General features: G+C 37.4%; 1 protein-coding gene across 1 annotated transcript in view; it reads right to left on the bottom strand.

Annotated features, from left to right (window-relative positions):
• MARCHF11 (membrane associated ring-CH-type finger 11) overlaps positions 1-22,608 on the bottom strand; it is a 30,038-nt gene extending 7,430 nt beyond the window's left edge. The window contains exons 1-3 of the mRNA XM_070942585.1: positions 22,339-22,608; positions 12,702-12,857; positions 926-1,118 (exon numbers count right to left, since the gene is read on the bottom strand). Coding sequence (XP_070798686.1) covers positions 926-1,118; positions 12,702-12,857; positions 22,339-22,608 — 619 coding nt within the window. The remainder of the gene's footprint in view (positions 1-925; positions 1,119-12,701; positions 12,858-22,338) is intronic.
• Between the last annotated feature and the right edge of the window lie 448 nt (positions 22,609-23,056).

The following is a 23,056-nucleotide window of genomic DNA, read 5'->3' as shown; positions in this document are numbered from 1 at the left end:
AAATGTGGTGGGTTTGTGCCAATATTTGTATACAAATACTATATATGTATGCATTCAACTAAGAATAGTTGAATATATACACATATAGTATTTATATACAAGAATTAGAGTATTTTTAATAATATAATAGTTGGAGTTTTTTGTCAAAAGAATAAATAAGGTAGTAATATAGTGACATGACTATAAAGGTGAAGTCAAATTTTGATCCAGTCTTTCTTCTTTTATAGTTTTGGGCCCTTTCCTATTTGTAAGTATATTAATATGTAATTTTTGTGAATTCACACTGTAAATAATATTACTGGGTTTTTTAGTGATTTTTAAGAGTTTTTTTTATTTCATCTTTATTATTTTTGTAAATATATCAAGGCAGTGAATATATCGAATATTCCTTTTTGTTCCTATTTTCCCCACAACTTTCCTGTGAGGTGAGTTGGGCTAAGAGAGAATGACTGGCCCAAAGTCACCCAGCTAATTTTCATGCCTAATTTACTAGTCCCTGGTTTCTAGCCTGGTGCCTTAACCCCTAAACCTTTTGGCTCTTTTGAAATTTTCAAAATTTGCTAACAAATTTCAGAAATTCAATTTCAGGTGATTCTAGAAGTATGTGACTCATGATCCTCTGATTGGTTGCCCCTGATATTCTTGAAGGCTGCTGTAATTTCATTTAACTTGAGAGTATTATGGATCATTCTATAGGTATTGTGGGTAAGCATAATTATCAGGCAACTTTTTAATATTGTTTATCTGAATTATTGCATCTTTAAAATTGAAATTCTTGTTATATCTAAAAGTGACAATATTCACATACATTTTATTTTTTCTGGAAACTACCATGTATGTAAATCAGATATACAAAAACATAGTCTCAAATGATATCATACCACATTTAGCAAAATGAATGATTGTATTATTTTTTTAAACTTACCTATGCATACTAGATCCATAAAACCATACATTCCATAGCAGATTTGAAAAAGGAGGTCTTTTCTTTGCCATACCGCATAGGGACTGAAGGCTGACCACAGAAGCCAAGTTACACTTGCTACTAAGAATAATGATCCCAAAATTACAGCAATCATCTGTACCTTCTCAACCAGAGTTACAGTAATGCTCTGCCACTAAAAGGAAGAAAAAGCAATATGAATAAAATATTAATCAAAAAATTCTAGGTCTATTTAAACTCATCATGACAATATTCACAAAGTTCTATTATATTTGTTCATAGCATTTTTTCATATTCATTCTGGAGAAAGAAACTCCATTTTACATTGAATAACTTTAACAGTTTAGAAATGTCACAAATCACTATTTGGACATTACTTTTCAATGTTTGGTAAAAACATGGTCCTTGTCAAAACTGGGTCCTAGAACAAAATTTTAACTGAATTTAGTACTGTTTGCAACACAATGAAGAATACTAATAAAGTGTGTCATGTTTCCTGTTTGTCAGGATAATTGTACACATTAGAAATCCAATTGTAAAGATACATGCAGAAAATGCTTTCACTGTACGTAGAACAGAAAACAAAGAAGGAATGTGTTTGAATGATGTAGTGCTTAAGAATAAAGCTCTAAAAATTTATGAGAACATTTATTACAATACCCTACAATCCCCATTTCAGTGTCTCAATTTATATGAATATACTTTTTGAGCAGTTTTCAGGGAACATAACCCTAGCGCAGAGAATAACGTCTGCATAATTGAATATATATTATTTATAGTTATACATTAGTTTTTTAAGCATGCTTGTATATACAAATTCATTGTGATTAAATACTGTATAAAGTGCCATTCAAATAAAATTTGGAGAATTTTTACTCATGACCATTGTAAATAATTTTTCTTCAGTGACGTATTATCTTAGCATGTATAATCTTACCACAAAGGGACAAACCAAAGTTTACCCCATTCTTCAAAGCAGAACTGCCTCTTATATGAGAATTATTCTTTTATTCAACCATATCCTGCCCTCTGGAACATCTTGCCTCCCAATGTTTATTCCCCAACCCTTCTATCTTTTCATAAGGGCCTAAAGATGTGACTGTGCCAGTAGATTTGGTGCCCAAGTGGGGGTTCAGGACAATGGAGATGGTTGATTGTGGTAATAAGAGTTACCCTATGGTAAGATGGACGGGCAATACATTTTATTAATAAATAAATAGACTAAACAAACAAACAAACAAACAAACAGTTAATTAGAATGCATTTGCATTGATAAATGATGACACAAGTCAGTGCTGACTCTTAGAAATCACACAGAGAAGCTTTCTCCAGGATGATCTGTCCCCAGGGCCCTTCAGATATTTCGAAAGTATTTTCATTGCTGCTGTAATTGAGTCCATCCACTTTGCTGCTAATCATTTTCTTTTTCTTTCTACCTTTCCCAAAATTTTAGACTCTTGAAGAGTTCTGGGTCTTTATATAATGGATCCAAAACAAACAAACAAACAAACAAACAAACAAACAGTAAGATTGCTCATCACACTGCTTGAAGATCCAGCCAAAAAGGAAGAAAACTAATTTTAAATGCAAGCATTTAACTCCAGAAGTAACCTAGGTATTTGTTGTGTTTTGCTGATTATCAGTATATCTTGGCTATTGAACTGAATAGTTCAGAGTTTATATCCAGCATATGAATGTCAAATGAAAAAGCATAAGAGCATTCCAGAGAGCTAAAGCAGAATTTGAATTTCTAGAAATTGTTAGCAGAATTGTGCAAAATAGTATCATGGATGAAATAGCATTTCCAACATTTCATATTCTAACTCTTGATAAATAAACAAACATTTTCATCAATATTGACATTTTACTTTAAACTGTGATTCATATATTCCTCAAATTATAAAACCTTACTTGAAGAATATTACAGTTTCAAATCCATGATGCTACAGCAAGAATCTCTGAATTCAAATAGCTTAATTAAAATAGAATGATGTGATGAAAAGGATGATGGTGCCATTATGATATTGCAAAGACTTAGTAGTCTAGCCATATAGATGAAAAATGATACACTACACTTAATCCTGCAATATGACATTACATGCTAACTGAGTTGTATTACAGACTAACAAACTGGAATTAACCTAGTGTACTTTTTTAAAAAAATATTTGTTTGTTAGTTTGTATTCTGCCTTTATGAGTGGAATAACTCAAGTTGAAAAATAATATCCAATACACCTTCCTCTCCTATTTTCCCACAACAACAACACCATGAGGAAGGTTGGGCTGAGACACAATGATTGGCCCAAAGTCACCAGCTTTCATGGCTAAGGTGGTACAGCTTCTCACTAACCATTAGACCAAAGTGGCTCTTTACCCAGCATACTAAAATTGGAAGATACATTTATGTAGTTTATAGGCCATCCAATTCATAAATAACTTTGGGTAACAAATTTACAAGTTTAAACCAACACCTGAGAGGAAAAAAAGGAGGGGGGAGGAGGAGGAAAATGATAACCCAGGGACTAACATACCCAACGTATTAATTAAGTTGACCCCCCCCCTCCAAAGGCAAATGCTTCTTAACCCAGAGTCTGGGAAAAGAACCAGGTCTTCAAGGCTAGTTTAAAGGACAATATGGCTACGACAACTGAAACCACTAAAGAAAGACTATTCCAGAGCATTGCTACCACAACAGCATACTATTTTGGTCAGTAGCTGTTTTAATTGACACCATACTAGAACATGTTCAGCATTTATTTTAACACTCAAGTCATTACCAAGTTGGATAATTACAGGAATTGGTTATACTATTATACAATGCTCTTAATTTCACATGCTAACAAAATGATGTTTAGGATCATCCAATGCAGATTAGGGCCTTACATGACAAGGGAGAGATGCCAGATGTTCAAGCTGGTTTTACAAATGGCCAAAAAAACAAAAGGCATTGTTGTTAATGCACACAAGATAATTTAGAAAGTCAATATATGCCTCATCGGTTATAGAAAGGACTTTGATTGTATCCGCCATGAAAAGCTGTGAATATACTTGGGGGAAATGGGATCCCAGAATTTCTCATTGTCCTCATGAAAACCTTATACTGTACACAGGAAAGGAAACCATAGTCAAGAAGGAAAAATGATAACACAGACTGGTTCTAAGTCAGCAAAAGAATGAGAGAAGGTTGTATACTCTTCCCTTATTCATTCAATATATATACTGAATATATATTGAGAAAGGTTGGACAAGAACAAAATGAATCTGTGGTTTTAAAACTAGAGGAATAATCATGAATTACCAGTGCTAAATTGAGGATACTAGTCTGATAGTTTAGTACATTTTGGACCCATTATACAAAGATCCAGAACTCTTCAGAAGTTTAAAATGCTGGGAAAGGTAGAAAGAAAAAGAAAATGATTAGCAGTAAAGTGGATGGACTCAATTGCAGTAGCAATGGATATACTTTTGAAAGATCTGAAGGGCCAGGGTCAACCTGGAGAAGGCTTCTCTGTATGATTTCTAAGAGTCAGCACTGACTTGTGTCATAATCATTTAGCAATGCAAGTGCATTCTAATTAACTCTTTTTTTTTTTTTGGTTCTATTATGTTGATCCTAGAATTTCTCCCTTGGAACACACCCTGCCCCAATTTTAAAGAATAAATCACTGTTTATTTAAACAGAAAGTTATATAGTAATGAATAAAGCAACATGGAATAAATAACTGGTTCCTCAACTAGATGTTTTGGACTACAGTAATTATAATCCCCAGCCATTATAGTTTGGGATTAACTAAATAGTCCAAAATACCCGAGAGTACCAGCTATGGGAAAGCTGGAGTAATTAACAACATTCTGAGATCAAAGTAGCTCAGTAGGAAGTGGAAGCTTTGCATCTGCAATTTGATGAAGAAATAAAGATTTCACAGCAGGATTTTAATAAAGAACTTTAAGTGGTTCCTAAATTGTAGAACATTTACTGTGGGGGAGCCTGTATGACTATCTCACTGCTGGCATTTTTGTGAGCAGTTAAGATGTGGCTTTTAAATAATGTTTGTAGCCTAGATTATTACCATTATTTTGCTTTCTGCTGTAAATTTTCTGTGACTGTCAATAGTTTTATATTTTAAGTGATTGCATTTAAATATTGTATTATACAAGGAATTTATGATCACTGATAAATTAAAGAGAACATGCATAGTGTGGCTTTTGGAATTCTTTCCAATCCCTTAATAGCAGTTCCACATTAGGCCACATGACCAGGAGAGAGGAGGGAGGGACTTAGAGTGAAGAAGGGATTTTTTTTTTCTGGGCATGTTGTATTGAAATCAGATCCAGTCCGTTTTCAGACTAGATCTTTCTACTGTTGATTTGTCCCAAATCAAATCTGGTCCCATTCTGTTTTGTTTTCAGAGTTATCATGTTAATAGAGTCCTGAGACCCCAAGCCTCTTTACATAATTCCTATTCAATATTCCATTGGGTTGAAAAAAATAACAAATATAAAAATGAAGTACAGTCCATGCTTCACTCTGTGTTTAAGATGTCTTTCTTATTTGATTAGCAGCTAACTAGCTGAAATTTATAGGCTATAAATTAGTGCAGTTATTCAGTAGCTGAGAATCAGTGTTCCTTCCTATCTTATCTATACATTATAGTCTACCTGTCATATTAGATTGAGTTGAAACAATCTGTGCATGAACTAATTCCATTGAAATAAGTGGATTTATTTTAAGTAAAGGTCCAACTGCAGGTGCCAATACAACTGTCCTGTAGACAGAAATTTATGAGAATAAAGAAGTATGAGAGAAACAATTCAAATAGATGAAAACAGTATCTTATATCTATTTTAATGCTGATGCTCTGTTTTGGGGGTGGGGTCAGTGGTGGGTTGCTGGTTCTTGCGAACTAGTAGTGGAAATTTTGAGTAGTTCGGAGAACCGGTAAATACCACCTCTGCCTGGCCCTGCCCCCAATCTATTTGCTGCCTCCCAGTCTCCCAGCTGATCAGCTAGGAGGAGAAAATCAGGGCTCACTTGACAAAGAAGAGGGGAAAAAAACAAGATACTGTCGCTTTAAATTGACAAGCCAAGAAGCAGCTGCAGAACCTTGCAGAAGCGAAGTGACATTCAGCAGTTCATTTCTGGGTTAGCTGAACAACAAATTGGATAAGAGGAGGGATTCTTATATGGTTCTATGTTTTTGAAGTTTTGAGGTTTGTGCAACATGGGCTTTGTGTTTCTAAAAAGGTTTGGGCGATTTCGATTGTGAAATATCCTGTCTTGAATGAGGTTTCTGCCTGCTTGTAAATGGAGCCGAACTTCCAGCTTCCACCTTCTATTATCTCTAAGCACAGGTAGCTGTTTTCTTCTTACAAAGTTTCCTTTATGCAGCTGGCAGGAATGTGGAATGAGTATCAGGCAGGTTTTTTGTTAGCAGCTTGATTTTTCCTTGCTTTTCTGGGAGACTTTTCTTATGAGTAATATTTTATTTGGGGGAAATGAAGAGGGGGGAGTTTGATTCCTTCCCAGAGCAGGTTGGGGTGGGGTGGGGTGGGAATGTGGATTTTGAAGTAACTTTCCCCTGGAGTGGGGAGGAAATGGGGATTTTGCAGCACCCTTCCCCTGTCATGCCCACCAAGCCACACCATGCCCACCAAGCCACACCCCAGAACTGGTAGTAAAAAATTTTGAAACCCACCACTGTTTCAGTGGTCCGTGAAAGTACATCTATAGTATGTAGATAATAAAATTGAAAAAAGGTGAACAACATTTTTACAGAACTATAGCTACACTGAGGCTGGGTGTGACAAGGAATGGCTGGGAGGGGAGGGGCCAGATGAGGCACCCCTTGACGTGAGTGACATTGAGTTGGCCATGCCCACCCAGTCACATGACTATCAAGCCATGCCCACTGTCACATGACCATCAAGCCACGCCCACAGAACCAGTAGTAAAAAAATTTAGAACCCACCCCTGGCTGGGGTGTATGTATATTTATATGTGATATATGTGTACCACTGCATTTTCTAATTGTTGTGAGCTTTTCTGTAAGAGTCAACAGAAAAACAAAATATAATGCTACTAAACAAATTAATAATTAACATTTGTCCTATTACTGTAACAGTAATAGTATTGAAAACATGGCAGAAATGACCACAGCATAAGATATGCGGGTAGGCTTAGCTTAGACAAGAAAACTTCTTATATCAGCTAAATTCACCCCGACAAATTTAATGGCTAAAATATGGAGAGCACATTTTATGCATCCTTTTTTAAGGGAATTACAATGTCAAAAAAATAAACGATAAGAGATTTTGGATGTTCAGAATATATATTTTACAAATATTATAGGCCAACTTCATTGTGTATTCAAGAGGAGCAAAGCCAAAAATAATTTGCTTGCACCATGCACAGAAATGAGAAAACCTAGGAATAAGAAATTCTTATCCCCTATCCTATTCAATCAGCTGAGCTCCATTAATCCTACAGATTTAACTAAGTAATGAAGAATAGTCAGACTTATAGAATTCTGGGCAACTGTTACTCTCATAGATGTAATAGAATGTTCAGGTTCAATATAAAGAATGATGCTACACAATTTAAAACTAGAGTTTGTGAGATATAATTTTATTTTATTGTATAATTTTATTCTATTCTATTATCCTAGGGTAGGTATCGTGATGCATCTTAGGGTTGCAAAAATATAGATGACCATTAACTGGGAGAAAAGAGGTAGAGAAGTCTGTACCTCTTTTCTGATACTTATGATAGCTAAAGAAGACTGATAAAATTATTTTAATTAATTGACAATGAGGAGCATATTAATGTATTTGCTTAATTAATATAGTGCTTAATTAAGACTTGAAGAAAAGCTAATAGCACAGTTTAATTAAATTTTCCTTTACCATTAAAGTTTTATTAAAGTGAACTACCTTAGTAGTAAGAAATAGTAATAAGTCATTGTAATTGGCTATCCTGAACCATTTTCTTCCCCCGTCCCATGCAGTTCAGGATTATTCAGTCATTAGTCTTTGGAGCCCCTCTGGAATATTCTGCTTCCTCCCTGGGAAGCTGCAGTAGTACTGCCAACATTCCCCCCTCACTCCTTTTTCAACTACACATTCCATCCAAGTTAAGAACTCGCAGAGATGGAGGGATGTTGGTTAGAGAAGGGATTGCAGATTTTTAGTATGCTATAATAGTGAGTTGGAGATGGCTAGAGAGGTAAAAGGAAAAGGAACAAAGGGAAAAGAAGAGAAGTCACACAGAAACTAAGAACCGCAAGGCTCAGAAGACAATTCCAGGAGAAAAAGACAAAGTGGTGAACTGGGGAAGGGAGATTGCTGTTAGAAATATAGATATGTGTAGGTAACAAATATGGAAAAATCGTTAATCAATTCAGCAATCCATCAGAATAAACATCTCAGACATTCCAGGCAAATCTGACCTGAGATAAAAAAGACTGACCATCTTGTCATTTTGCCAGCTCTTTTCTATTCAGAATCCATTATGAGTAGTGATGGTTGTTGTTGAAAAAAAGTGATAGAAAACAGTTGTGTGGAATCCAAGGGGGTTCGGATAAGCAACCAGACTCAGTTATAACCAAAGAGACATATACAGTATAAGCTTAGTAAGTAAAATGATAAAATACATCTTCTAGCTTTTAGAAGATTGAGAAAGTTTCTTCCTGATTGATAGATAGTAAGAAAAGACAATTGTTTTTCCTGTGTAGCCAAATAAACATTGGAATAATTTCATTACTCCCTTGTCCTGCTGAATATTGCATGTAGTTATTGTATGATACAACTGTACATGCCCTCTGTGTTCTGTGAGTTTCATACTTCAGAATAAGTAGTCCATGTTAAGCTGCTTTTGTTTTTAATCCTTGGCATAATCCTTCATTAGTTTATCATGAGCTAGAGTCTGGGTGGTTATTCTAACAAATCCAACAAAGATTTGTTCACCTGCTGCCCAGCTCTGTGGAAACCTGTGTTCACCTCGCTACCTAACAGGGAATGAATGGAGGGCAGGCTATTAGTCCATTAGTGGAGATTTTTGCTTCCAATGCTATCTCATTTCCAGGAACTTATTCATATTTATATGAATTTAAGCAACACCCAGCTCTCAAGATTCTAAAAGCTTCATAACAAGATTAAAAGGAAAAGATATATAAATCTGATATCCACATTAAAAAAACCCAGAAGTTCAAACACCATGTAGCATAACACTACTAAAAATCAATTGTCAAATGCCTGCTGGAATAAAGCTATTTTCATTGCTCTATGGAATGCAAATAAGTTGGGCTCCTAGTGTATCTCTAATATAGGGTGTTGTATAACCAGGCAGCTATGAATCAGAAGGATTGCCTTAGGCTCTTTGTCCCTTTGTGTTCTCATGGGGACAGGACCCTAAAGCAGGGGTCACCAACCTTTCGGACCTCACAGACCACCAAATTCATAATTTTAAATCCCACAGACCACTAATATGATCTACCTAATGACTGGGTGGGTGGGTGTGGCTAGGTGGTCATATGACTGGGTTGGCATAGCCAACTCAATGTCACTCACATCGAGGGGTGCCTCGTCAGCTTCTACTTTTCCCTCCCCTCCCACCACTCCTTGCGTACCTGCCCGGGCTCCTTAGGGCCCCAACAGGAAGCAGTTGTTGGAACTAAGCAGCCACCACAAGGAAGAGTTGGCAAAACAGCTCAGTTCAAATTGGATCTGACCAAGAAGGAGGCTCAGTAGAAGCACCTCACTGAGGACTCCGAGCATAGGCTTTCCAAGCAGAGGTAAGACCTGCGGGAGTGCAAGACCAGGTACAGGTGCTTGGAGGCTCAGTGGGCTGAGATGGTCAGCCAGTTCCAGGCCATGATGCAGTCCCACTGGAACAAGGCCCTCCAGCTCTTTGCCACCAGCGGCACTTCCCTCCAGCCTTTACCCAAAGCCCTGGACCAAGAAGCCGAAGTAGACCCCAAGTTGGAATTTCTCCCCCCCTCCGACCCACACAAAAAGACCCTGAAGGAGGAGACTCTTTGTAGAAACACAAGTGTTCATTGCATGTCCCAGGAGGCCATAGTTTGAGGACCCCTGATTTAGTGGAATATAAAAAATGCAAATAATTTTTCTGCGGACCATCAGTTGGTGACCACTGCCCTAAAGCATCCACTTCCTGCTTGTGTCCAGGCTGGGCAGACAGTCCATAAAATATCCTTGAACTTAAATATATAAGTCTTTATAAGCCTAAAACAGCATTTTGAATTGGATTCACTCACTGGAGAATTGGCTCTCAACACTAACATTTGTGTCCACTAAAACTTCTGGGACCTTGTAAGAGGCAATGGGATGCAGAGTACATTACAAAGCCTATTCATATAGTGATGAGGGCATGAGTCGGGGTGAAATCCAGCAGGTTCTGACAGGTTCTGGAGAACCAGTAGCAGAAATTTTGAGTAATTCAGAGAACCGGCAAATACCACCTCTGGCGGGCCCCAGAGTGGGGTGGGAATGGAGATTTTGCAATATCCTTCCCCCAGGAGTGGTGAGGGAATGGGGATTTTGCAGTATCCTTCCCCTCGAGTGGAGTGGGAATGGAGATTTTGCAATACCCTTCCCCCAGGAGTATTTTGCAGTATCCTTCCCCTGCCATGCCCACCAAGCCACACCATGCCCACCAAGCCACACCCACAGAACTGGTAGTAAAAAAAATTGGATTTCACCACTGGCATGAGTCACTGTTGGCAGATAGGGCTGCAATCAGCACAATTGGGCAAATGCCACTCTGGTCATGGCTTCCATTTCCAGTAGAAGTCATAAGTCTAGAAAGACATCCAAAATTCAGAACTGTTCCTTCAAAGGACAAGTAACTTTGTCCAGAGCAATCACCAGAAGCCTGGCTATTTCTGTATTAGATTCAGATTAAATTTGTTTTGGCTCATTTAGACCAGTGGTGGGTTCCTCCTGGTTCAGTCCGGTTCGGCCGAGCCAGTAGCAGTGACGATATGACGTCACCGAACCGGTTCTCCCCCCCATGCCCTCCCACCCCCCCACTTTATTCTTACCTTTTATTTGGTCCCACCCCCAATCTATTGCTACCTCCTGAGTCCAGCTGATGACTAGAGGGAAAAAAACTATTTAAACTCTTGCCGCGGGGCTTCAAAGGGCCGTCCTACAGCTGATCAGTGTTAAAAGCAAACAACTGAGTCTGGTCATAAGTGCGAGGACTGGTCGTAAGTGCGAGGACCTTCCAGAAATGACTCTGACCAGCTAGCCACGCCCACCTAGTCACATGACCTCCAAGCCACACCCACAAAATAAGCCACGCCCACAGAATCGGTAGTAAAAAAATTTAGAACCCACCCCTGATTTAGACCTATATCTCAAGACACCAAGTCAGGATTTCCACACCATTTCTAGCATGATTTGAGGTAGTAATGTATAATAGACTATCATGATTATCTTTCTAGTTTGAGAAACAACTTCTTTCTATTGATTAACACCTCACAGACAGCACAAAAATCATGAACACAGTTTTAACTAAACCATGTGAAATACAAAAGGGAACAAGAGAAGATTGCCCACTATCTCTTCTCTTTAGTTCTTGAAATACTAAATAGAGATATAATACAATATGAAAAGATTGCAGGTATAACAATTAAGAAAGAATCATAAAAGTTAAGAGCTACTATAGATGACTTAGTTTTGATTTTGGCAGAATCTTTAGAGCGGAACCAATACTAATAGGTGCCTTGGGTGCAATCCTAAATCATATGGAGCATCATTTGAACACCATCAACATTGACAAAATCACCATCAGTCAAGGCCAAATAGCATTTTTACTTGAAACAGCTAACATCCTGCAATGATGCCAATAACATCATCAAACAAGAACATCTGTCTATCCCAGGTCCTTAGGAAGAACTTGATAGATGTATAAAAATGCCATTGTAAATATCTGGCTTGAGTGACTAATAATAATAATAATAATAATAATAATAATAATAATAATAATAATAATAATAATAATAATATAGGTAGACACGTCACAGTGAACAGCAAGAGTATTGTCCCAACGACTCATCCCCAATACGAACTAAGTTATTCAAAACAAGACAGCTGCATACCATTCTATGACACAATTAACAGCATACTATTGCATTGTCTCAAGGTAGGCCCAAACATAGGCTCCTATCATATTCACTGTTTATTTCCCAGTATTTTTATTCTAAAGATCTCTTCATTCTTTTCATTTCTCAGAGATAAATCAATGGACTTTTCATATTGGCAGCATTCTTGTCACTTCTTTATTCTAGAAAGCAACTAGGATTGCCCACCAGATTACAGGGAAATCCTCAAGCACCCTCAGGAAGCCTTCTGGATCAATCAGACACCCAGGGCAGACCATACAAAAGTTTACCACTTTAGCAAAGTAGAAAGGTAATATAAATGTAAAGCTTGTACTTTAATTGTCGCTGAGGAATTTTCTCAGCTACTACAACAAAAAGAGAATATGTCCAGCTGACCTACTTTACAAGGCATCTAGCATATTAGGGAGATAAAGTCTCTTTTCTTAAAAGGGGAAAAACCTTCTGTTATTTGCATTAGGAGGACATTTTGTGCTGGTACCCTTATGCATTTTTAAAAAGATTATTGCAGATTGAGAGGATGGACTTTTCCCTAAATTTTAGCATGAGAAGAAATGGTTAAAAGAAATGTGTTATGTTCATGTGATATATTGATAGTGGAAATTATTTTATATTACCTGGCAAGGCCTTTTCATTTTAATTGCTATAACATGGTATCTGTAACAGCAGAGTTCACAAGTCCATGATCCTCTTTCACTGATCCACTTCAGTAGGCAGAGTTGATGTGTATATCTTACAGAGCCATCACAGCGACAAGGATTTAGCAACTCACCCTAGAAAAAGATTAAAAATTTAAATAAATATTAAACTTTTAAAATTCCAAAATGCAACACATTTTTTTTTCAAAAATGGTCTTATTGGCTGAATAAATCTAGTTTTTTCTTTCAATAACATCATTTTGCAGATTCATTTGCAATCATCGTTACCTTTATTCTCAAATTAATCTCAACTATGGAATGAAAAATACAAATTCATAAATAAACATTCTTTATGTTGTTTTTCTTAGACTTGAGTTTCTCCCACAATTGAGGATCTATTTTTGCACTATGTTTGTTTGGTTCTCACAACAAAGTTTTTCAATGTATGAAGTAACAAGGCTCTTTGTTTTTCAACCAGTTTGTCAGAATCTGAGAGAGCTAAGAGGGAATGACTTGTCCAAATCACCAAACTGGCTGTTTTCTTAGGGAGAACTAGATTTCTCTGCTCCTAGTCTAGCAATCTACACCCAAATTGCACTACAACACATTGGCTCTCAAAAACATTCTTGATTATTTGTTTGTTTTAATGTCTTTGTTTTAAAGTCTATCTTTATTTTATCATTTCAAAGAAATCAAAACTGCTCAAATATTGATACAATACAAAAATTTATGTTGCCTCATTTATCAGATTTCAGACTTTACTTGAGTAAATAAACATATACATGTAACAACTGTAAGGATATATAAAAATTCTAATACACAGCAGTAATTCAGATTGTAATCCTTAATTATTAGACTACAGGTAGTCCTCAATTTACAATTATAATTGAACCCAAAATTTAAGTTGCTAAGTAAGAAATTTGTTAAGTGAGTTTTGCCCATTTGTTTTCTTGCCTTTTTCTTGCCTTTTTTGATTTCTTGACTTTTCTTGCCACATTTGTTAAGTGAATTACTGCAGTTGTTAAATTAGTAACATAGTGTCAAGTGAATCTGGTTTCCCCTTTGTCTTTGCTTGTCAGAAGGTCACAAAAGGGGAACACATGACTCTGGGACATTGCAATTGTCATAAATATGAGTCAATTGTCAAGCATCCGAATGTAAATCATGTGACTATGGGGATGCTGCAACGATCATAAGTATGAAAAATGGTCATGTCACTTTTTTCAGTGCCATTGTAACTTTGAGTGGTCACTAAACGAACTGTTGTAAGTCGAGGACTACCTGTATGGCATCTATGAAAAGAGAAGTATTATTATTCTGAAGATATATATTTCATTCTTTCTCATTTAGGCCTTCAATGTAGATTCTACTCGGAATGAAGATTATCATGTCAGCAGATGAAGACCTGCTCTAAAATAGAATAAGGTCTTCTCAGTCTTCTACAGTTCTACTGAATTTGCTTCAAGATGTGAGAAAGATCAAGCTCTCACAAAAAACACTTCCCTCATGCCAGGCTAAATTTATGAGCAAAACAGCTAACAGTTTTTAATTGAGGAGATTAAAGATGTTTCTGCTATTCAGCTCTTCTACAGATAGTTACATTGGCCTCATAAAAAATAGCCATGATGGTGCTGCCTTCCTCTTTCAGTAATATTGCTGTGATTGCCTCTAAAATTAGTGGAGGAATGAACTCAACCAAAAGCACTTGCTCACAGACCAAGCTGTAAGGGAAGCAGATAAGTTTGTCTAGGTCAGGAAACAATATATTTAGCACAGATGTTAAATTTCAGAACAGCCATTATTATCTAGACATGAAATTATATGTTAAAAGAAAAGATGTTCAAATAGACTGCCAATTAAAGCATATTAAAAGGATTGGAGAAAAATACACACTGCTGTGAAAAGAGAATGAGTAGACTATGAAAACACAACCATAGCAGAATGCTTAGCAAAATGCTTGTAACTATCTGGGGGGGGGGGAATGAAATTTAAAGGAAGTAAAAGGGCAGTTACTGTACCTACATCTATTAATGTATTCAGTCAGCTCTATGCATCTGCGAGTTAAACTAAAAACAGTAACACAAAGTTGCAAATTTGAAAAAAAAATATTAAAAAAAACAATAAATGGAAAGAGTATTTTTGCTAATTTAAAATATATATATATAAAGACTACTTGCATAAAATCTAAATGTGATCAGATAGGCAACTTTGCTGAATCCCCTAAGCTTTGATCAAAGTAGCTAAATTTACAGCATATTTACAGCATATTTACGGATCTCACTGACTCACAGCTTCCATCCAAGGACATGAACTTCCTGTTACAAAGACTTAGAAATATTGTAGGATCTATCTTTTACTACTTATTAGAATAATTAGAAGTTGCTATGTGGAGTTGGTATTCTGGCTCATCTACAAGCATGTTTTGAAATATAATGTAAAAAGGGAACAGGAAATAAATACAGAATTTCAAATCTGTAATTCTGATTCTTATACATTAAACCATTTAGACATCCCAGCCATATTTAAATTCTTTTAATGTTAAATTACTTGAATAGAGTTCCACTGCTTTAGTGGGCCCACTCACTGGCTGGTTTATATCGCTTAGCTAAAGTGTGATTTGCCTAGTTTTGGCTTAGTATGTTGCACAAACTCAGACAACTGAAATTCAAGCAAACCGGGTCTTAGTACGATGCATAAACTCATTCTACTTATAGTTATAAATCTAAGAATGTTTTACTTATAGATGGATAAACCACTAGTTTTATTTAGAAAGAAAATGATTAAAAGTCAGGAGTGTTTATTAAAAACTAGACAATAATCTATGACTGTTTTCTAATCTATGAGATTTTCTTTCCGGATTCCTCAATACTTTCCACAATGGCAGAACTAATGTACTTGAAAAGTTCTTAGAAATTCAGGAAGATATTCAGAGATGTATCTGTTCTGAAAGTAGCCTATGTTGATCTGTATAGTACAGTCAAGCATCAGGAGTTGAGCACAGGAAATCTTTCATGGCATTTTGCATTACGCCATAAAATACTTTTTGTCAACTTTTGTGTCATAGAGTGTTTTATAAAATTTGCCAAATTTTATTTTTAAAAAATTTAAAAAGCAATTCCATGGGAGACATAATTCCTCAATTTTGAATGCATTCTGTAAGTTAGCCCATTTGAGGTACCTTGACTGAAAAGATTTTGCCCTATGATGTACAATTTTCTCCAGATAAAGGTTACAGACATGAAAGTTTTAGCAATATATGGATAAGCTAGATCAGCGCTGCTTAGTTTTTGAAAAAGTTAATATTAATGAGTCCATTATTCAATCTTTAACACTTGAATGCAACTGAAAGAAGACTGCATTTTTCTTGGGGCTTGTTTAAGATGCAATTGTCTCAAATTTTGGCTAAAGCAAGTTAAATGGGGACTTTCCTTCATTCATCTCACCTTATTAGACAGGTTCTATTCTATCCTAAAAGAGAAATTAATGATACTTTTGTTTGTGTTGGTCTTTCCTTCTCAGCATTATTAGAGTTGAGTCGTGATAAAATTTTAATTTAACTGAACCAAATGATTTAGGATTTAGATATGCAAAATAAAAGAGCTACTATTTCCCACCCCTTTTATAGTACGATTGATTCCCCTCCCTGGACTGTTCTAGATATTTTTTTCAATATTATATATGCCCCTCAAAGGAGACAATTTGTCATGGCATGAATTGAGATGTTACCTATTAGAGAAACCACTGGTATTTAAAAGTCTCCCTTATGAAAGCTGTTATTTTTTTTCTGTTCAGGCAGGGAGAAAGAATCTGTTTCACATGTGCTGTTACAATGTCTGTTTTACCCAGTGACAATTGAACTTAATATTTACAATTGTTAACAACTTTAATTCTGTTGTAACAAAGAGGGCTGTCATTGTGTGACTGGATTCTTTTAGAACTGAATGTGTATTCAAGAGTACAAGGATGACAATTGACACAAGATAACCAAGGCAGTAGAGGCTTTTATGCTTTTTGACTATATGCAACAAAACTATTTACAATAGATATTTACAACAAGATCCTGGTTTTTACCTAGTTTTAGATTTCTTCTCAACTCTTTTCTAAAGATTACTTCCTTCTAAATCTTCTCCTAAATGCTTCACTTCTTCTTCCTTCAATTTGTCTGCATTGCCCATTTCTGGAATCACCACAAGAGAATTAAAGGAAGGAATGTGCTGGATTTATGAACGAGTGTGCTAAATGCTGTTAATATTCTTTCTTTGGATCTCTTCAGCTGATCATCATCTGCATCTCCTCTGTTAGGAGATGAACTTCTCTTGGGCATCTTTTTCTTATTCTTTCCCTAGAGACGAGGGCTTCGCCAAAGAGTCTGACACTCTGTCCATAGCCAGCCATCTCCCTCCTACCCATATGCCATCTCTCTGGGATTTTGCTTCTATTCCCCCAGGAAAGTCATCTGTTTTCTGCTCTCTTTCTACAACCACAAATTGACAACTGCTCCACACACATCAACATTTCTTCTAGATTTTCTTTCTGGCTTCTCCAGCCATTCCCTTCTACAATAGTCTTTGTAGTTGTCATTTTGTCTCTTCATTTCTCCTCTCATTTTTTTCCCACTCTTGCTTGCTCTCCAATTTTAGGTTAAACTAGTATCATGTTGTCTAGCAACTAAGGAGATCTTCATCCCAGGGATCTAGATCCCCACACCTATATGCAAGGCCTGGCCAATGGCAATGCTGTCTATGTCTGCCCCACAACAATTCTGGCTAGCAGCCAGGTCAATGCATCAGCCCTTGGGACAGTACACCTGTCCTTCAAGGCTAGAATTGAGCTTCTTCTTTTTTTCTCTTTCTCCATTTGCTGACACACACAACGAGTTACACCAGATCACTAAAAACATGCTATAATGCCGTTGCTCTTCTTTAGGGTGACCATTCTTCAGAAACGTCTAAGAAGATTGTAAAATTGCTGTCAATTGCTATAGCTGATAGAAGTCATCTAGTTTCTCCCCCATGCTATTGTTAACTGTATTTTCTTGTAATACTTTCAGGATTTTCTGTCAATATTTTTCTTCTTTTACGGTATTTATGGTATTGTTGGCCTTTTTCATGTATTTGGTATTGAATCATAAATAAATTTTAACTTGACATAAAGTAATATTAGTTAAAGAGCAGTTCACTGACATAAAGTGGGACTCAGTTCCATGGGTAAATGTGAAATGAACAGATAAAATAAATTAAGTAGGACAAAGATAGGAATGAAGAATAAAGCTTTTTTGTAGTTTAATGGTTCAAAGTTTAATTCAAGGTCATTAACTGATAAATGGGATGTTGTGAGAAAATGCTAATGCTATTGATTTTAGAAAAATCATAACATTCATTAATGAAAAATAGTATGCAATATGCAATACTTTTAAAGCATTTAAGAAATAATGAACAATGGATGATTTTTCTCAAAAGATATTGAATATGATGAGAAAAAAACTATTATTTCATGTCAAAAAAATCTTTTCATACTATATTCATACAGAGAAAATGTGTGAAGTGAAGATCTTCATCAAACATCTACAAAATGCCAAAAGTAAGGACCTCGTTAATTTCAAGAAAAAGAGTGGTACAGATTGTAGAGAGCAAGCATGTATGTCCATGAATTATTATATAATGATACTCTGTGGTAGTGGGAACTTACAATATAATATCTTCCAATTACCATAGGGACTGAGTAAATCTTAATATTGCAAGCATTCTATCAAGCATCCTGATCCCAAATTACTTAATGCTTTATATGTCATAACTACAATATGGTTTGATGCTAACTGGCAGCTAGTGCAATTGCTTTTACAGAAATTTAACATGTTATATGAACAGGCATTCTACTCAGCAATATGGCTGCTATTTTATGCCTAGCTGTAACATCCAGGGCAAGGGTAGTCCTATGAACAGTACATTACAAAAATGAAACATAAGACTGGCAATACTTGCACAACAGTAGCTTGGTTGGCTCTGTTCAGGAAAAGGCATAATTAGTGCATGTGCCACAGAAGTTATCTGAGCATTCAATGACAGCTCTGAGTTTATGAGTACATTTAAATGACAAACAAACTCTTGTTGAGGGATTGCAACCATTTGAGAATTTGGGAAATGCCAACATGGTTTTCCTCTTGTGAAGATTTAATACAAAAATTTTGAGGTCATTGGTGTTCATTAATTGTACCTGCCTTGTGGAATGAACTGCCCCCGGAATTGCGCAAGATCTCCAACCTCCGTGTATTTCGCTGTGCCCTCAAGACCCTGCTGTTCTGCCAGGCTGGGCTATCAATGTAAAGGATTTTAAACTGGATGTTTTAAATTTTTGGGTTTTAATTTGGCTGAAATTATTTAATAATTTAAATTATTTTTTAATTGATGTCTGTATATTTTTGTGTTTTTAATAGGCTGTACACCACCCTGAGTCCTTTGGGAGAAGGGCGGTATAGAAATAAAATTATTATTATTATTATTATTATTATTATTATTATTATTATTATTATTATTATTATTATTATTATTATTAATAATAATAATATTATTATAAAGGCTGTATTTCTCAATAAATCAACCATAATTCTGAGAGAAACATCCGCTGTAGGAAAAATCAATGGCAAAAGCCAATGGGGAACATTATACATTTTATTTAAATAAACCTATTTTTAAATTTTACAAAAACTGTTTTTATCAATACATGGACATTGACTTCACAATATTAATTTCGCAAATATATTTTCCCCAAAATATTTTATCCTAATAGGACAAAATTCTCTTAACATAGAGACAGCCTCTTCAGGAATGAACAGATCACTGACTCCTTTCGAGGTGGTGGAACTATTCCATTACATAATACATCTACAACTCTCTGTATCCATTCAAGAATAGGCAATACATTACAAACATTTTACCCATATACTATGAAAACTGGAAACAATCCCACTCATTTATCTCAGGTGACACATACTAGATACTTCAGTACAATGGATATCAAAAACAGTGTTTTAAGGACCATGAAAATAAATTATTGTATCCTCAAAATGTCTCACTAATCTGTTACAATGGGTGTATGAGGACTCCTGAACTGAGCCTTGCAGAGTAAATGGCAGTAAGAAAATTTGTTTGTTTGTTTGTTTGTTTGTTTGTTTGTTTGTTTGTTTTCTGAAGAATTATGCCTGGCTACCTAAGAAAGCAATGGAGGATACAAAATAAGACTTTTGTTGCCATTGTAGATGTAACTGAATATACTAAGCCAAACTCAGTTAGTTTCAATATAAATTTGAACCATATACAATCCAGTTATTTCTTGGCTAGCTTTATTTCCATTTCCAGAAAACCTGAGAATGTGTTTGTATGTTAGATTTCATATAGCAAAAACACTTAGACTTACATACCGCTTCACAGTGCTTTACAGCCCTCTCTAAGCAGTTTACTGAATCAGCATATTGCCACCAACAATCTGGATCCCCATTTTACCGACCTCGGAAGGATGGAAGACTGAGTCAACCTTTAGCTAACTGCCGAACTGCTGGCAGTCATCAATCAGCAGAAGTAGCCTGCAATACTGTGTTCTAACCACTGCGTCACCACGGCTCTCCAACATTGTCAAAGAGTACATTTAGTGATTGTCTCAATGGCTCTTTCAGGGTCCAGCTACATATATAAAAATCCTAAGCAAATGAACCTATCATCTTAGAAGCTGAGGAGCCTAATGTACCATGAGGCAATGGATACAGACCTTTACATTCCTGATCTAATTGTAGAAAAGGCAATACATTTAGGATTGGGAACAAGATCAGATCTGGATTAAAATATAAAAGATTGAAAGCTGGAACTGAAGCAAAAGTTTTGCAGAGTCCAAACATAATTAATCAGGGCTATTATGAGATGTCCCTGGATGGAATGAGAAAGTTACTTGGGTACTCTGCCAATGGCACCATTTCTAAAATTGTACTTTTCCTGGCTCTTGGATGAAACATGACATCTGCTACCCTTGAACCTGATATTTTTGGTACTTCTTGCTGGAATTTTAATTCTTATCATGGATTAGAAACATTACTACTGCTTGGTTCCCTGCTATTCTCAATCTCAATTTTCAGGATGATGTACAATTTATAACCATTAATATATCTGTGATTTACAACCCACTTGTTTGCAGTTCACTGAACTGAGTTAAGCTTTGAAGGGCCCTTCTGTTTTCTCAGCCCTTCTGTTTTCTCAATGTTCCTGATGATTAATATATCATCATGAACATTAATGGAATAATTGATACTTGCTTCAGGAAAATACACTGGAAATTCAAGAATCTATCAGATTTCATAAACCTCTGGAGTCAGGACATCTTAATAGATCCTCCTCTGGAATGGGGGAAATGAAACTTCATCAGGTGGTAATCTAAGCATATACCAACTTCCTTAATATCCATGCAGAAAAAAACATCTAAGGGGTACACATCCCCAAAACTGTGAAAACTTGCAACAAAATTATACTTTTTACTGTGGCATTGGGAAAGCAATAATATTGTCTGTATTAAATTACTTTGATCTGAAGTTTACCCTCAAATTAAACAATTTTTATTTTAGTCCTGGTCTAGTTTGCTGTTTTGGAATGTAATTTCTGCTATACATAAGTGTGATTCTTGATCCAAATGAAGGTGCATCCTGATTTAGGCTGCACTCATACTGATACTCCCATATAAAAATTAACACAGGCCAGTAATAAATGTCTATATAGGCGCGCGCTTGCGCACACACACACACACACACACACACACACACACACACACACATTGCAGCATTATTAAGTATACAAAACTAGGCTGTTATAAGGTGATAGTTTACAATTTATACTGATCTAAGCCACCTATTTATTTAAGTGAATTGCATAAGTTATCTTGATTGAAAGGCATTCAACCCTGCAACTCTATGTCCGAAAACAGCTAATGGTTAATTAATACCGGATTCTTTGACCTGCAGATGTATTAGCAAGCCTCTATGCAACTTGCCATTGTAACAAGAAAGTTACCCTTACTTGTTCTTACTGAATGTCAAAAGGTGCCACCACCATGCTATCACCTCGTCATATAAGAGGTAGCATGTCTAGTCTGGGAGCTTAACCCCGCCTACTACAATATTATGATGATTCAACCCAGCAGCGAAAGCAGAAACCGGATTCTTCACTTCCTCTTTTCTGCAGTGCTTTTCTAAAGCAGCCCCCCCCGGCGCTGTCCGTGGTGCTGATGAGCAGCCCGTGGAGTTACTACTATTTCACTAATCGTATTTGAAGAAGCAGTATGCCTTAAGGGAGATATAACAAACGGAGCGGGGGCGGAGGCGCGTGCGGGACCCCCCTCCTTTTCTGCTTCTTCCTCCCTGAAAGTCATTTAAGGCATCTTAACCTGTCATTTAGAAGCACGAGACTCTCTGTGGTTCCCAATCGGGTCTCAGGACTACAATTGCTGCCTGATTTGGGGGGGGGGGCAGGATGGGGGGGGATGACAGGCTGCAAATCTGCCTGCCCACCCTTGTCAATGGAAGACTCTCCCCCCCACTCTCCCCGCTCCTCTCTGAGCCCGTCTCTACCCCAGAGCTCACCTGCTCAGCGCCCTGGAAGCAGATCTTGCAGATGGGGCCGGCACCGCCCCCGCCGGCTTCCCAGCTGCTGTTACTACACACCGAGCGGGTCTCGGGTTTCTCGCTCTGGCCAGTCCCGCCCTTCGCGGAGCGGTTACTAGGGCCCGGCCCGGGCGGGACTCCAGTCGCTTTCCCAGCTGCTGTCCCAGGCGGCACAGAAGGAGAGGTGGGTTTTTGCTGCGGTAGATCCCCGCCGCCGGGGCTACCACCGTCTCCCCCACCGGAGCTCATGGGGGACACCGGTGTCTGACAGACCCCCCCCCTTTTTTTCACCCGCCTGCCCTGCCCGGTCGCCGCCCCCTCCTGCTCTGCGGAGGGGACAGGGCGAGAGCGAAAGAGAGGCGAGGCAGGCACGAGCCGCCTGCTGGCTGGCTGGCTGGCTGGCTGACGAGGGCAAGCGAAGCGGTCACCGCGTGTCAGCGTCCTCCTCCCTCCCACCCCATCCCTCGGTTTGGTGCGGGCGCGAGATTCCCCGCTTCTGACGCCAGCGGCTGCCTCAGAATGCGGTGGGTGAGAAACCGTTAGAGACCGTTACCGGGCGCGAGCGAAAGGGGGGAGGAAGACGGAGAGGGGGTGGGAGGTGGGGAAACTCCGCCACCTGCACGCGGCACGTGCCTCCTCGCGACCACCTTCCTCCCCCTCCCCCTCCCCCCCCCAACCCCGACGATAAATGCTCTTT

This window comes from Pituophis catenifer, unplaced genomic scaffold (assembly GCF_029215685.1).
Source record: "Pituophis catenifer annectens isolate HBS135680 unplaced genomic scaffold, rPitCat1.0.hap2 SCAF_3, whole genome shotgun sequence".
NCBI classification, from domain to species: Eukaryota; Metazoa; Chordata; class Lepidosauria; order Squamata; family Colubridae; genus Pituophis; species Pituophis catenifer.
Note: the sequence above shows the minus strand (reverse complement) of the source record. Positions and strands in the feature narration are given on the sequence as shown.